This window comes from Oncorhynchus masou, unplaced genomic scaffold (assembly GCF_036934945.1).
Source record: "Oncorhynchus masou masou isolate Uvic2021 unplaced genomic scaffold, UVic_Omas_1.1 unplaced_scaffold_105___fragment_2___debris, whole genome shotgun sequence".
NCBI classification, from domain to species: domain Eukaryota; kingdom Metazoa; phylum Chordata; class Actinopteri; order Salmoniformes; family Salmonidae; genus Oncorhynchus; species Oncorhynchus masou.
The window spans coordinates 35,206-47,320 of NW_027016593.1; the positions used below are offsets into that span (position 1 = coordinate 35,206).

Here is a 12,115-nt window from a genome sequence, read left to right on the forward strand (position 1 = left end):
ATAGAAGGTCCAACTATCTCCTCTGACACCTCAATAGAAGGTCCAGCTATCTCCTCTGACACCTCAATAGCAATAGATGTGAAAGATCAAAACAGTCCTGTTTATAATCAAAGTGACTTCTATTCATTTTTTCATCCATTTTATGTTAGCTTTAAATGATACAAAGTTTGGTGTTTCTATAAAAATATATCAATACAAGTATATATTTTCATGAATCGTTAGTGAGGCTCCCACCTCTTAGCGGGGGAGGGGCCAGAGCCCAGCTCTTAGTGGGGGAAGGGCCCGAGCCCAGCTCTTAGTGGGGGAGGGGCCCGAGCCCAGCTCTTAGTGGGGGAGGGGCCCGAGCCCAGCTCTTAGTGGGGGAGGGGCCCGAGGGTCAAACAAGGGCTTAAAACCTGCTGGGTTCCGTCTTTTAAGAGATGAGCGCACGGTCCAAAAAATAAAAAAGATTTCAGGTGTCCTTTTTTCAAGCCTGTCCTTTCGTTCATTCATTTGATTTGTTTAGTTGTCTTTTTTTTTCGTCTTGAAAATCTCAAAAAGTGACTGGAGGGCGAAGCAGACAGGTGGGAGGGAAAGGAGGAGGTGAGGCCCTGGGTCAGGTGATCGGGGTGGGGGCGGAGCCGCCTATTCACTCGTTGATGCTGCTGCTCTCTAGGTCCTTGCACTGGATGTCCCCCCCGCTGTAGTCTGTGCCGGGAACCTGCGAGCCGTACTTGTCTACACACCAGCAGATGCCTCGCTTCCTGCCACGAGAGGGCTTGCACTGTGGAGACAATCGATGTGCAACGACAGGTGGCAAAGAGAGAGAGAGAGAGAGAGAGAGAGAGAGAGAGAGAGAGAGAGAGAGAGAGAGAGAGAGAGAGAGAGAGAGACAGTGTAAGCAATAAATATTATTAATATGTATTACTTATGTGTTAAACCATGTATAAGGATGATGACATAGGGCTCACCTGTTTGCGTTTGAAGAAGCCCTTCCTGTCACAGTTGGGAAGGTACAGGGACAGGGCCATGACACGGGATGTGTCCTTCATTCCCTGGATGATCCCATCCAGCTTCCTCCTGCAAGGACCCTGTGGAGGAATGGCACAACTAACATTAGCACCCAGTGCTGGCACCATAGTTGGAACAAAATCCTGCACTCAGTCAGCTCTCCTAGGATCAGAGTTGGATATGTTTTCACACTAACAACATCAGCATCAGCACAGCTTCAACATTAGCTCCCCTCTTTCCTTCTCTCCACTCTTGTACTCACAAACTCTGGCTCGTGCTTGTCAATGGGTAGTGGGGAGTAGTCCATGGGGCCAATAGAGCGCAGTTTGGCCTGTGCCCGCTTGCGCTCCTTGTCCTTGCGCATTGCCTGGATCTTCTTACTGTTGATGAGATCCTGCTTGGGGAGGAGCGGCACTTTGGCGGGCTGCAGTTGGTCCTCTGTGATCTCAGTCGTCAGGGTGTCCTCGTGTTCCAGAGACTCATGATCTACACAGGGGAAAGACACAGCATACTTGTCACATCACCTAAAATGTTCAAAAAGTTATTATTGCCCAAAATATGGACTACTAGATGCTTTTCCCAGGGTTTGGGCCAACAAATGTTGCTTTCCCATTTGTTTACAAAGGAGGGGGCAGGATCAAGGATCGACAGCTGATTAACTACCTCTACCACTACTTCATCCCAGCCCCCACCATACAAAAACATCAAATCCAGCATCTACTAATGGAGGTCAAAGCAAAGAAAGTAAGTCTGGTTAAACAAGTCTGAATGCTGACTGAAAAATACAAAATCTTAGCTCAGTCTCTTCTACATCATATTAAGGAGATATATGTGGAGTTTTTTTGTGCGTGACACAGTGGCTTATTAGGTTGATCATAAGCTATTTTAGTAATACATACTTACAGTATCTGGCAAGTCCATGCAAAGACAAAAATAATTGGGTCTAATCAAAGACTTCACATCTCTCACAGATCATACTTGGAGACGTTGATGTCATGGTAACCGAGGAGCCATGGCAACTGAAGCCTAAGGCAGAGGTGGACACATCCTAGTCTGAATGTACTGTATCATTTCATATCAAGAACAGAACTGAAGCCAGGAAGAAAGGCCACTGCTCTCCCCCTACCCCATCCTACCCCCCAGAGGTACCTACAGTCCTAGAGGTACATATTGAGGTCTCCCCAGGCTAGAGATTTGGGCTCCTGATCCCTTATCCCCTCTCCCCAGGTCCCTCCTCAGGGCTCAGCCCCCATAAGTCAAGAGCCCTAGCCTGCCTGAGGCCACAGAGATGAGCGCTCCTCTCCTGCTTGTGCTTACTCTATCGTAAGCACACAAGGCCCCAAAGGCTGTCATGGGATTTTGCCAGGCCCCAACTGGCGAGTGGCCGCAGTGCCTGTAGACGACGGGGGTTATATTTATCCAGTGAGGAAACCCGCGGGTGGGTGCAGCGGTGGCCATGGGGAAGGGCGTGGTTGGAATTCTGGGCCAGAGTGAATGTGCCAAGTATTGTTGGGGAGAGACAATCATGGGACATTGACAGATAGCTGAAGAAGGGGATGATTAAAAATGATTAAAACAAACCACATTTCAATGTTATCTTAAGTATAGGCACCACTGGACTGGATTTACATGGACACCTTGGAAAAAAGGACAGGCATGGCACCACTGAGAGGTGTATTACTGGGAATTGACTTACCACAAACACGAGAACACATCCCCCACTTCCATTTTACAAATAAAACACACACTACATCATAGGCCTATTTTAAATGCAGCATGGGAGACACTTGTGATACTGATTTCAAGACATTTGAGCATCTTCCAAATGTGCCATTATTTTAGAACATCAAATACAATGTTGTTACACTTCCAATTCACAAGCTGTGCCGCAATTCAAAGACATGGAGACAGTATGTTTGCAGACAACAGGGTATCTCTCTCTCAAAAAATGAAGTTTTTCCATGCTTATGGTCCCCAGCTTGTAAAAGAGGCTTAGCAGGCCTGTGTTTAAGTACTGAAACACTGCCAAGATGCTGGCCTCCAGCCAAGACAGCACAGTCATGTGCAGCCACCTCCACTCAGCACCGGCTGAAGAGGTATTGGTATCTCTCCCACTGCTTGCGCTAAAGTTTTCATTAAGACAAGAGGAACGAGACAGGCAAACAATGTGCAACTGATATGCCTCTGTTTAAAAATTAACACGTGTGCAGGGCAATTATGCTTCACGAATATCCCAAATTTCTTGCAGCCAGGAAGCCTAAGCATGAAAGACAAGCCACTCTTCTTTCAGTTGTTTTTCTCTCTAACAGGTCGTTATGAATTCACAGTCATACAACTTTGGGCAGAAAATGCGCCACAACAATGAGATGCTTAAATTCTCATTGGCTCACACACCTTACACCACTGAGTGTATCCTAATCAATGTTGATAGCACAGAACACCCTCTGAAATTACACCTTTACAAGATCCTAGGTCTTGAGTAGAGGTGCTGTTAATCCAGAGGACGGGGGGTGTATGCGGTGAGATAGTGATAATGGAGCAGGAAGTCCTCTGTCATTATCTTTAAGCCACAACACTGGCCAACCATGACTCCCCCAGTCTTATTCCACTGCTTAATATTTCAAAGCTTCTGGACAGAATCCATGGCCTGATACCCCTACCACTGTAGCACAGAGAAGGAGATATGGAAAGCCCTTGGACCAGAATGAAACACTGCCTTCAGTCATTCAATTAGAGGTAGGTGATCCAGACCAACAGCATTCATTGTGTAGGGATCTAAACAAAATGTAAAGCCATTGGAGCACATTCAATTCCACATCGAATGGCCTTGCAAAATGCTTACTCGTTGGGGCACAACTCAACCTCTGCATTTCCCAATACAGTGTAAAGCATGCTTCAGTTTGATTCAAAAACACGAAAAAAGCGGCAATAGCACTGTTTTTCCATATTGAGACGCCGTAGCCAGTATTCACTTCCTTAAAATAGTCAGACTTAATCTAAGATAAGTCACGATATCTGTCTTTAATGTTGACGTTTCTACTGAGAAGATTTAAGTCTCATAATTTTACATCTAACTAAAATGTTTGTTGCAGTATTTCTCAAGTGAAAAAATTAGCATGAAAATGAGTCGTCTCTTTTTGAATGACAACTTCTCTGAAGAATCCCTACTGTTGACCAATCACGGACGAAGGGGTGTAGACTTCAGCTACCAACTGAAGCTTGCCTAAAATACATTTTTTTTGGTGTGCACGAACAGCTGAAATAACTCTTGCTGTAGACCAAAACAAACAAACGTGTCACCTAATGTCATCATAATATCTGCACAAACTGTCCCAACCTGTTTCGGATGGGAAGCAGGCGGACAAATTTAAAAGAACATTAGTCCTGTGACATCATCAACTCAAAATGATGCTGAGATAGTTCCAATGTAAGTGCTGGTGGATAGTCAAATCATAGCCATGTTTAACTTCATTTCAATTCACTTTATTGACACCTTTAGATGGTTACTACCTGATTTGAATCTGATAAGAAGCCTTTTGGACCCTGACTTGGCGCTTCGGTACCGCTTGCAGAGAGAACAGTCTATGACTTGCCTAGTATATAGGTTCTGAATGGCAGGAAGCTTGGCCCTGGTGATGTACTGGGCCATACACACTACCCTCTGTAGCGAAATACGCTCGGATGCCAAACAGTTGCCATACCAGGCGGTGATGCAATCGGTCAGGATGCTCTCGATGGTGCAGCTGTATAACTTTTTGAGGATCTGGGGACCCATGCCAAATCTTTTCAGTCTCCTGAGGGGGAAGAGGTGTTGTTGTGCCCTCTTCACAACTGTCTTGGTGTGTTTGGACCATGATAGTTTGTTGGTGGTGTGGACACCAAGGAACTCGAAACTTTCGACCTGCTCCACTACAGCCACATCGATATAAATGGTCCGTACCATGGGAGTCTCTCCTGAAACTGAATTCTAACTTAATCAGCAACTTTTCCCAAGGTACTATGAACAACAAATATGTACAGTGCAATCAAAACGTTTCCTGCTTTTTGATTCAGAGTTAAAAATAGCAGCAGGAACAATTGAGGGATTACAAATTCAAGCAACACTTGTTCCGTGGTGATGGGAGTCCCTTCCAAGTAGGGCACCTCACTGCCCCTCTTGCAACTTCTGTACCGAAAACATGTCTCTGTTGATATCAAATAAATGTACGACAGCAGTTGAAAGAACCCCTTCGTGATGCTACATGCCACTGCTCTCGTATGCAAAGCCTAATTGGGGTCTGAGATCTCATTCCACATCATTTTTATTTTATTTTTTTTACAAGCCACTCGGACGCTGCCTTTCTGGGTCACCGTCAACACAACACAATTGCCAGGGTGTGACGAAATGTAGACTCCCTGGTGGAAGAGGATGCTATTTTGGCTTACACGGAACCTCCTCATCCACCGTCCAAAGCTCTTCTCCATACACTCAGGCCAGAGACATTAGGGTGACTATGACAAAATCCGCATTTTGGAGCTGAAACTGGCACCAAATCTGTAGACTAGAGATTAGGACATCTGTTGTTCTCATTCAGAATAGAAACTTGAGACAGGATTCTTTTGTTGAGCTCCTGACAGTGACTTTCAATGAGTTAGGTTCTTCTGTGGTAAGTGATACTATTCTTGTGCTGTCCTGGGTCATGTCCAGTAGGGAAAAAAATGTATTGAAATGGAGTGAAACAGAAAGGTAATACTTTTCCGACACAATACTTTTTGCTGTCCTTTGCAAAGCGTTCTTTACTGGGCACAACCCTGATGTAAGTGTCAGCCAGTGGAGGCTGTTGGGAGGAGCTATAGGAAGACGAAGAAGATGATTAAAGAGATTGTATGAATCTAGAAAGCTTGACTTGCACACCAACAAGCAAATTCTAGAATGGAATGAATGGAACGGTATCTAACACATCAAACATATGGAAACAACATGTTTGACTGTGTTCCATTGATTCCATTCCAGCCATCGCAATGAGCCCATCCTCCAATAGCTCCTACCACCAGCATGCAATGGTGTCAGACTGATTGCTGTAAAACTTCACCGGAAAAACTCATTCAAGCGTGCAAACTGCCACATAAGTTCTGTAGCTTGAATACTGTGCAAGGGAACAGTGCCATTGCTTGGTCCTAGAGCATGTTAGTAGACCTTACACTGGCAATTGGTTTCCCATGATGAACACAAATGTGTCAAATGGCACAGCATTCTAGAAAACCAGAAGAAGAGTACATGATAAACTCTCTCATGTGAATCTGATGAGGTTGGTTATATTTAGCATTCAACAACAACAACCACTTCTGTGAGGAGAGGGATCAGGGTGAGTGAGTTGCAAAATCACCCTCAGCAATGTTCTTCTCCTTATGACCTAGCCATTAAACCATCAAACAGCTGGGGCCATCTCTGGTTGAACTGGAGCAGGACGAATAGTCTACTGTACAGTAGTATGCCATCTATATTAGATAGGCCAACTAAGTTGCCTCACACCAATGTGTATTGTCACTGGCCTCTTTGTTAAGAGAGATTGTCTGATGTATTTGGGAATATAACATCGCAGTAGCAATGTGTAACCCTAACCAAAACCAACCCATGCTGGTCTGTCTGTTCAATTCACATGAGGACAATTGGTGTGGAGCATCCAGGAGCTGTATGAGGGAGGATGGTTATGACAAGAACACAGAAAAAAATAAATACTTGAAGTTGACCCTGCTACTGTAAAAATGTTTTCCTAAGATGGCTGGGGCTGTATCTTAAAAATAATACTTGCTCATCCCCCTAGTTATGGCCTTTCAAGAAGAGTACAGAGCCACAAATCACTTGGTGCATGCATTAAGTTGTCAAGTTAGCACCACATTTGGGGTGCCAGTGTTTATTTTGTCCCATAGCCATTGTAAATTGTGGTAACAAAGACAGGTGACAAACGGGCTTCATTGCATTGGCTTGTGATTGCACTAAAACTTGTAAATGAACCACCAAATAGGCATACAAAAACTATCTTGGGGCACAGAAATAAACCCGGAACTCTAAATTGTTCTGTTCTTTTGGGCTTTGGCTGATGCTATGTTTATAGAGTACTGTGTGCATGTTGGTGTGCAAGTCAAGCTTTCTAGATTCATACAATCTCTTTAATCATCTTCTTGTTTCTTGGCAAAGGGAAACCTGTTCAAACATAAAGCTATTTCACAAGCTCAGAGAGCAAGAGGCCTTATGCCATGATGTAATATCTGTTGCCATGGAGTCATATCTGTTGGCTTAGACTCATATCTGTTGGCATAGACTCATATCTTTTGGCACAGTCATATATGTTAGCATGGAGTCATATATGTTAGCATGTAGTCATATATGTTTGCATGCGTTCCAGGTTCTTATTCTTCTGGGCTAACACAGTGAACTGAGTGGCCAGCAACACAAACCAACTCCTATGCCCAGTCATCCGAGCTAAGCATAATTTCCTTGCAACACAGTCAACAAAAGATGCTGGGTGACACCAGACTTCTGTAGACATACGAGAGAGATAACAGGGTAGTGTGTAGTTGGACAACATTGCATTACAATGTTATACCCATGACATTTGTGAGAAAGAAATACAGAGATAATTCAATGTAATTCCATCTCTTTCAAGAAACATATCCAGATCTGGTATTTAAAGTGGCAGTCCCCCTTTAAATGCATTGTCTTTATAATATGTAGATGGGTTCAACTGGGTCCAAAGTGACTTTTTTCTCTGCAAGGACGTGGTAGAATTGCATGAATACAGCCCAGAGATGGAAACTACTGGGTCCCCTGAGGATCCGTCTTTGGACACTTGGCCTGTCCTCTCTGTGTTTGCCAGCTGATCATAGCAGGTTGAAACCCTACACGGCAGGAAACTAAAGACTCATGTCCAATCAGAGGAGCCCTTGATGGACGGCCTTTCAGAGAAGAGCAACCGTTCTGCTGAATCACTGCACTGTGCCTGAGCGGTCACACTGTCTGGCCAGGGGCAGAAAGACGGACGAGCTCCTGTTACCACTCAGTGACATAAGTTTGCATTTGCACACATGCACAGGCTTCAGATAGAGAGCGTGTTGGAATTCAATGTCCTGGATCAGAGTGATACTTATTGCTAGACACATGTACTGGGTTTATTTCAGTTATTGCTGCAAGTATTTGTGGGATGTATAGCCTTGCTGCCAGTACTACAGACAATGGTGACCTCTTGAAGGGGCTGAAATCCATTGTTGTGATTTCATGCATTGTCCCCCAAGGGAGGTACAGTACATGTAGGCTGTATCCAAAAATCTAATCAAATCAAATGTATTTATATAGCCCTTCGTACATCAGCTTGGTTGAAAGACTCAAAGCATAGCCTGAGTCTTTCAACCTGGCCAACCAAAGAATAGGCCTAAACCACTGGCATTAATCACATTTGGTTTGTCACCAAAAAACATATTTAGCCTGATATGATCTGGTAACAAGTGACAATCAAAATCATGAATAATATAATACAATCTATGACCTCTAAATGTTGACGTTTGGTTAATTCAAACCTAACTTCTCTTTCCCCACTGTGCACACACATCCAAGATCACATCCAAGATGTACAAGTGTGCACAGACTCATGCACACACACCATCAAATGTAATCTTTAAGTGATAATCCGACTCTTAACACCACCCACAGGGACTAAACCTCAAATCAGTTTTGAAAAGGTCTGTAGCTCCAGGATCAGAGGCCTCTTCAGTCAATTACTATAAGAAGGACCGGATATTACAACCCAATCCCCAATCTCCCAATACAACGCCAACCCTTGGTGGAACATCAGCAACATAATTAAACCATGGTTTGAGGTTTTAATTACACCATGTGGTGTCATATTAGCTGTCAGTCAAACTCGGCAAAAGTGAAACTAACATTTAAATGTAGGCATGTATTCAGAATGGTTAAGGTTAGCGATCAATTTACGTTGAATTATTTATTCGGGGGTGGTTACGTAAAGAGTTAAAGGTAGGTAAAGTCTTAAAAGACAATAACAAAACAAGAGTGCATAGCACTGAGATTGAACACAACCCTTGGAGCCGGAGACTGTTTTAAATATAATCTGGTACCTGCAGAAACCGCACCTCCTGGTGTATCCCAGAAGATAATAGGATGGGTTACCATATGTTGGAAAATATTGATATTCTGTGAAGGCCGCAAATATGTTTGCAAGAAATGCAGGTGTCCAACAAAGTGAGATGTGTTAACTAATTAGAATAGCAGCAATTACGTATTTCCACATAGGCTACAATGTGTTCTCATACAATAATGTACGTCCAGACAGGCACGTGTCTGTGGGGGGACAGCCCTGTCGAAAAGCATTCAGCAGAACGCTTTCAGTCTACAATACGGTATCCATAACGAACACTATACAGCGACTGCAAGTCAGAGCGCAGCACAGCCCACTGCTGCGCACACAAACTCACACAAAACTAAACTGACAAGTCCGCCAGCAGCAACTTATTGTGAATGTTGATTTTAAGCACATACCCACACGGATAAGATCAACACTAACAACACTCACCAGTAGGCCTATTTGCATATATATCACACTTGCTATTACTATGGAAGGCTACGCGATAACGGATTTATTCCCCGCACGTGCGGTTATTGTGCCACTGTGATGAATCGGATACATTTTTGCGGTGGAATAAAAACCCAGATTCACAATAAAGCTTGCCGTAATAAGACTGACAAATCAGACAGTGTATAGAGCAGCTCATGTAACGTTACCTGGGCAGTTATTTCAAATGTGGATTCCAAACTTCAGTATGCTAATGTAAATGCTCACAACAGTTGTCTGTGAAACTATGACTTCACAAAACCCGAAACAGCATAGAAGTTCGTTTGCGAGGGGTCATGGAAGAACCAAATGGAATGTTCTGTTAAAATGTAACGAAAACATTTACAATTCCATTTAGCCGGACCAGTATAGCTGAATCAACCCTGCGACAATACCATGCTGTTGTATTTTACACAGCCCCATCTTCTGTGGCTCCTCTAATCGCATGCATTCACTGCGTCTTCTTACCTATGGGTGGATGGAGCGGTTTGTATCCTTTCTCGTTCGTGCACACCCCCCTGCCATGAAGGAGCGCGTGAAGGGGCTTCTCCTCTCCATTCCGCGGCAAGCAGCGCAAGCCATGGGTGCATGTTCCGGTGTAAACACCGCACGCCTGACCTTCTGATAGGGCACAGGTTAGGCAGCAACCACAGCCAGGCTCCTTCACGAGTTGACAACCGACGGGGACCGGGGGGCACATAGAGAGCGCCTTCTGGTCGCACGGCTCGCATGGTACATATGAGCCAAAGGACCCGGTCAGCCCCAAGACAAATGTCAGCAGTAGACAAAAACTGAGAAACATATTCGTCTTGCAATTGATAAACACCAAATGTGAATACAATTTACAGGCAATGCCCGTGCGTTAAATTATCCAATTTATAAAGCTAAAAACCAGTCCGCATCCAAATGGAGAGAGTGCTCTCAGCACACTTCAGTCAAAATAAACGGAAAAAATATATTCTTTACAAATCAAAGTATTCACAGAAGTAAAAATATCACCAAAGACTACACTTCAGGTTGCAATATTGTTTCTCTTAATTGACAGAAGTTATGTCCTCTCTGGTTGCAATGCAATTCTTTGCACAAAACCTGGATTTTTCCTCCTTTGAAACCGATTCTAATACTTTCCCTCCGGATAAGTTTTCTGAGCAGACTGATCAACTTCGGACCAGGCTTGCCTTTTTAAAATCGGCCAAACCCCTAACTATGAATACGCCTAACTAGGGAAGGGAGGCGCACTTGTTCCATGTCTTGGCAAGTGGCCAATCTTTTTTCAGCAATAGGATCAGTCTTTCACGCTAAAGGCTGAAGTGGTGCCAACTGCGAGGGCGCACACACGACACCAACGCAACCTTAATCAACACATGTAAATAAAAACACTTAATCTGGAGGCATGATTAGATTCCAGGGGTACTGAATACGTGCTTCTGCTTGGCGAGCACACACGTCTTTCTACCCCTAAATGTTTTCCGCCTCGTCTCACAGATGAAGCGGTGCACATCGATTGACTTAATCCTACACATGTGAAGCGCAAAACTGTTTTCTTAGATCATAATAACATTTGAGCCAGAATGAAGGTCTTGCTGGAATGAATGATCATGGAGAGAATAGAGCACTTGGCTGCTTCTATCAACTACAGTACTTTGGCTACAATGTCGGGGTGAGAACCAATAGCTGTCACAGCCATCAATGTCACTACATTCTGCATAAACGAATAATGTGAATAGGCTGATCCTATAATGACAATACAAGCACTGTATTGGTTTGATAGGCTACTGAAAGCATTATCTTGCACACTATCAAACTTGCTATGAGGACCAGTGGTGGGGTCATGCAGTATGAATGATCTATTAACATTTCATTTCCCAAACATGCTGTAAAAATGTGTTAATATGAATGTTGTTGTTTAAACTATGTTTGTACTTAGATCAGTAGGCCTTCGGGAATGTACAGTAACAGTATCATGTACATGTACAGTATCAGGCAATGCCAGGAGACTTTTGCTCTTGCCTTCCATGCTAAGATCTCTGTTTTGTATTTAAATTACGCTGGTTGTGGATTCCTTTTTCACTCTAAAGCCTACACCTGTCCTCTCCATTGGACACCATTTCTGATACAAAGGTAGCCAACTGACTGTGTTAAATATGTGTGTGCGTGCATGCATGCATGCGTGGGTGGGTGCGTGGCACATACATGTGCCTGTTACTTTCAGAGGGAGGTGGAAGAGTGACTCAGATCCTTTTATGCAGATGCTTATTGGTCTGACAGCTCCAATTCAAAATGAGACAATAATTTCATACACAAGAGCCTTCTAGGATCACTTAAGCATGTGTTCCTCAACATATATAATTCTAAACTACATCAGTCACTGTGGTGTTTCCATCCCAGCAGCTTTTAGCAAAAAACACTCTGCAGATACAGTAACCTTTGACCTAGGTACAGACTGTTATGTCCCCCCCCCAAAAAAAACAACAACAACTGGCTAAGTGAAGGCTGCTGTCTTGTTTTTTTTTCTGAAT

At 43.8% G+C, this 12,115-nt stretch overlaps 1 protein-coding gene across 1 annotated transcript; it reads right to left on the minus strand.

Moving 5' to 3' along the window:
• Nucleotides 1-449: 449 nt before the first annotated feature.
• On the minus strand, nt 450-10,772 carry LOC135538899 (insulin-like growth factor-binding protein 5). Its single transcript, XM_064964782.1, has 4 exons — nt 10,065-10,772; nt 1,253-1,476; nt 951-1,070; nt 450-763 (listed from the first exon to the last, which is right to left on the minus strand). Exons 1-4 carry the CDS (start codon nt 10,396-10,398, stop codon nt 629-631), a joined length of 813 nt encoding a protein of 270 aa, XP_064820854.1. The 5' UTR covers nt 10,399-10,772; the 3' UTR covers nt 450-628.
• Between the last annotated feature and the right edge of the window lie 1,343 nt (nt 10,773-12,115).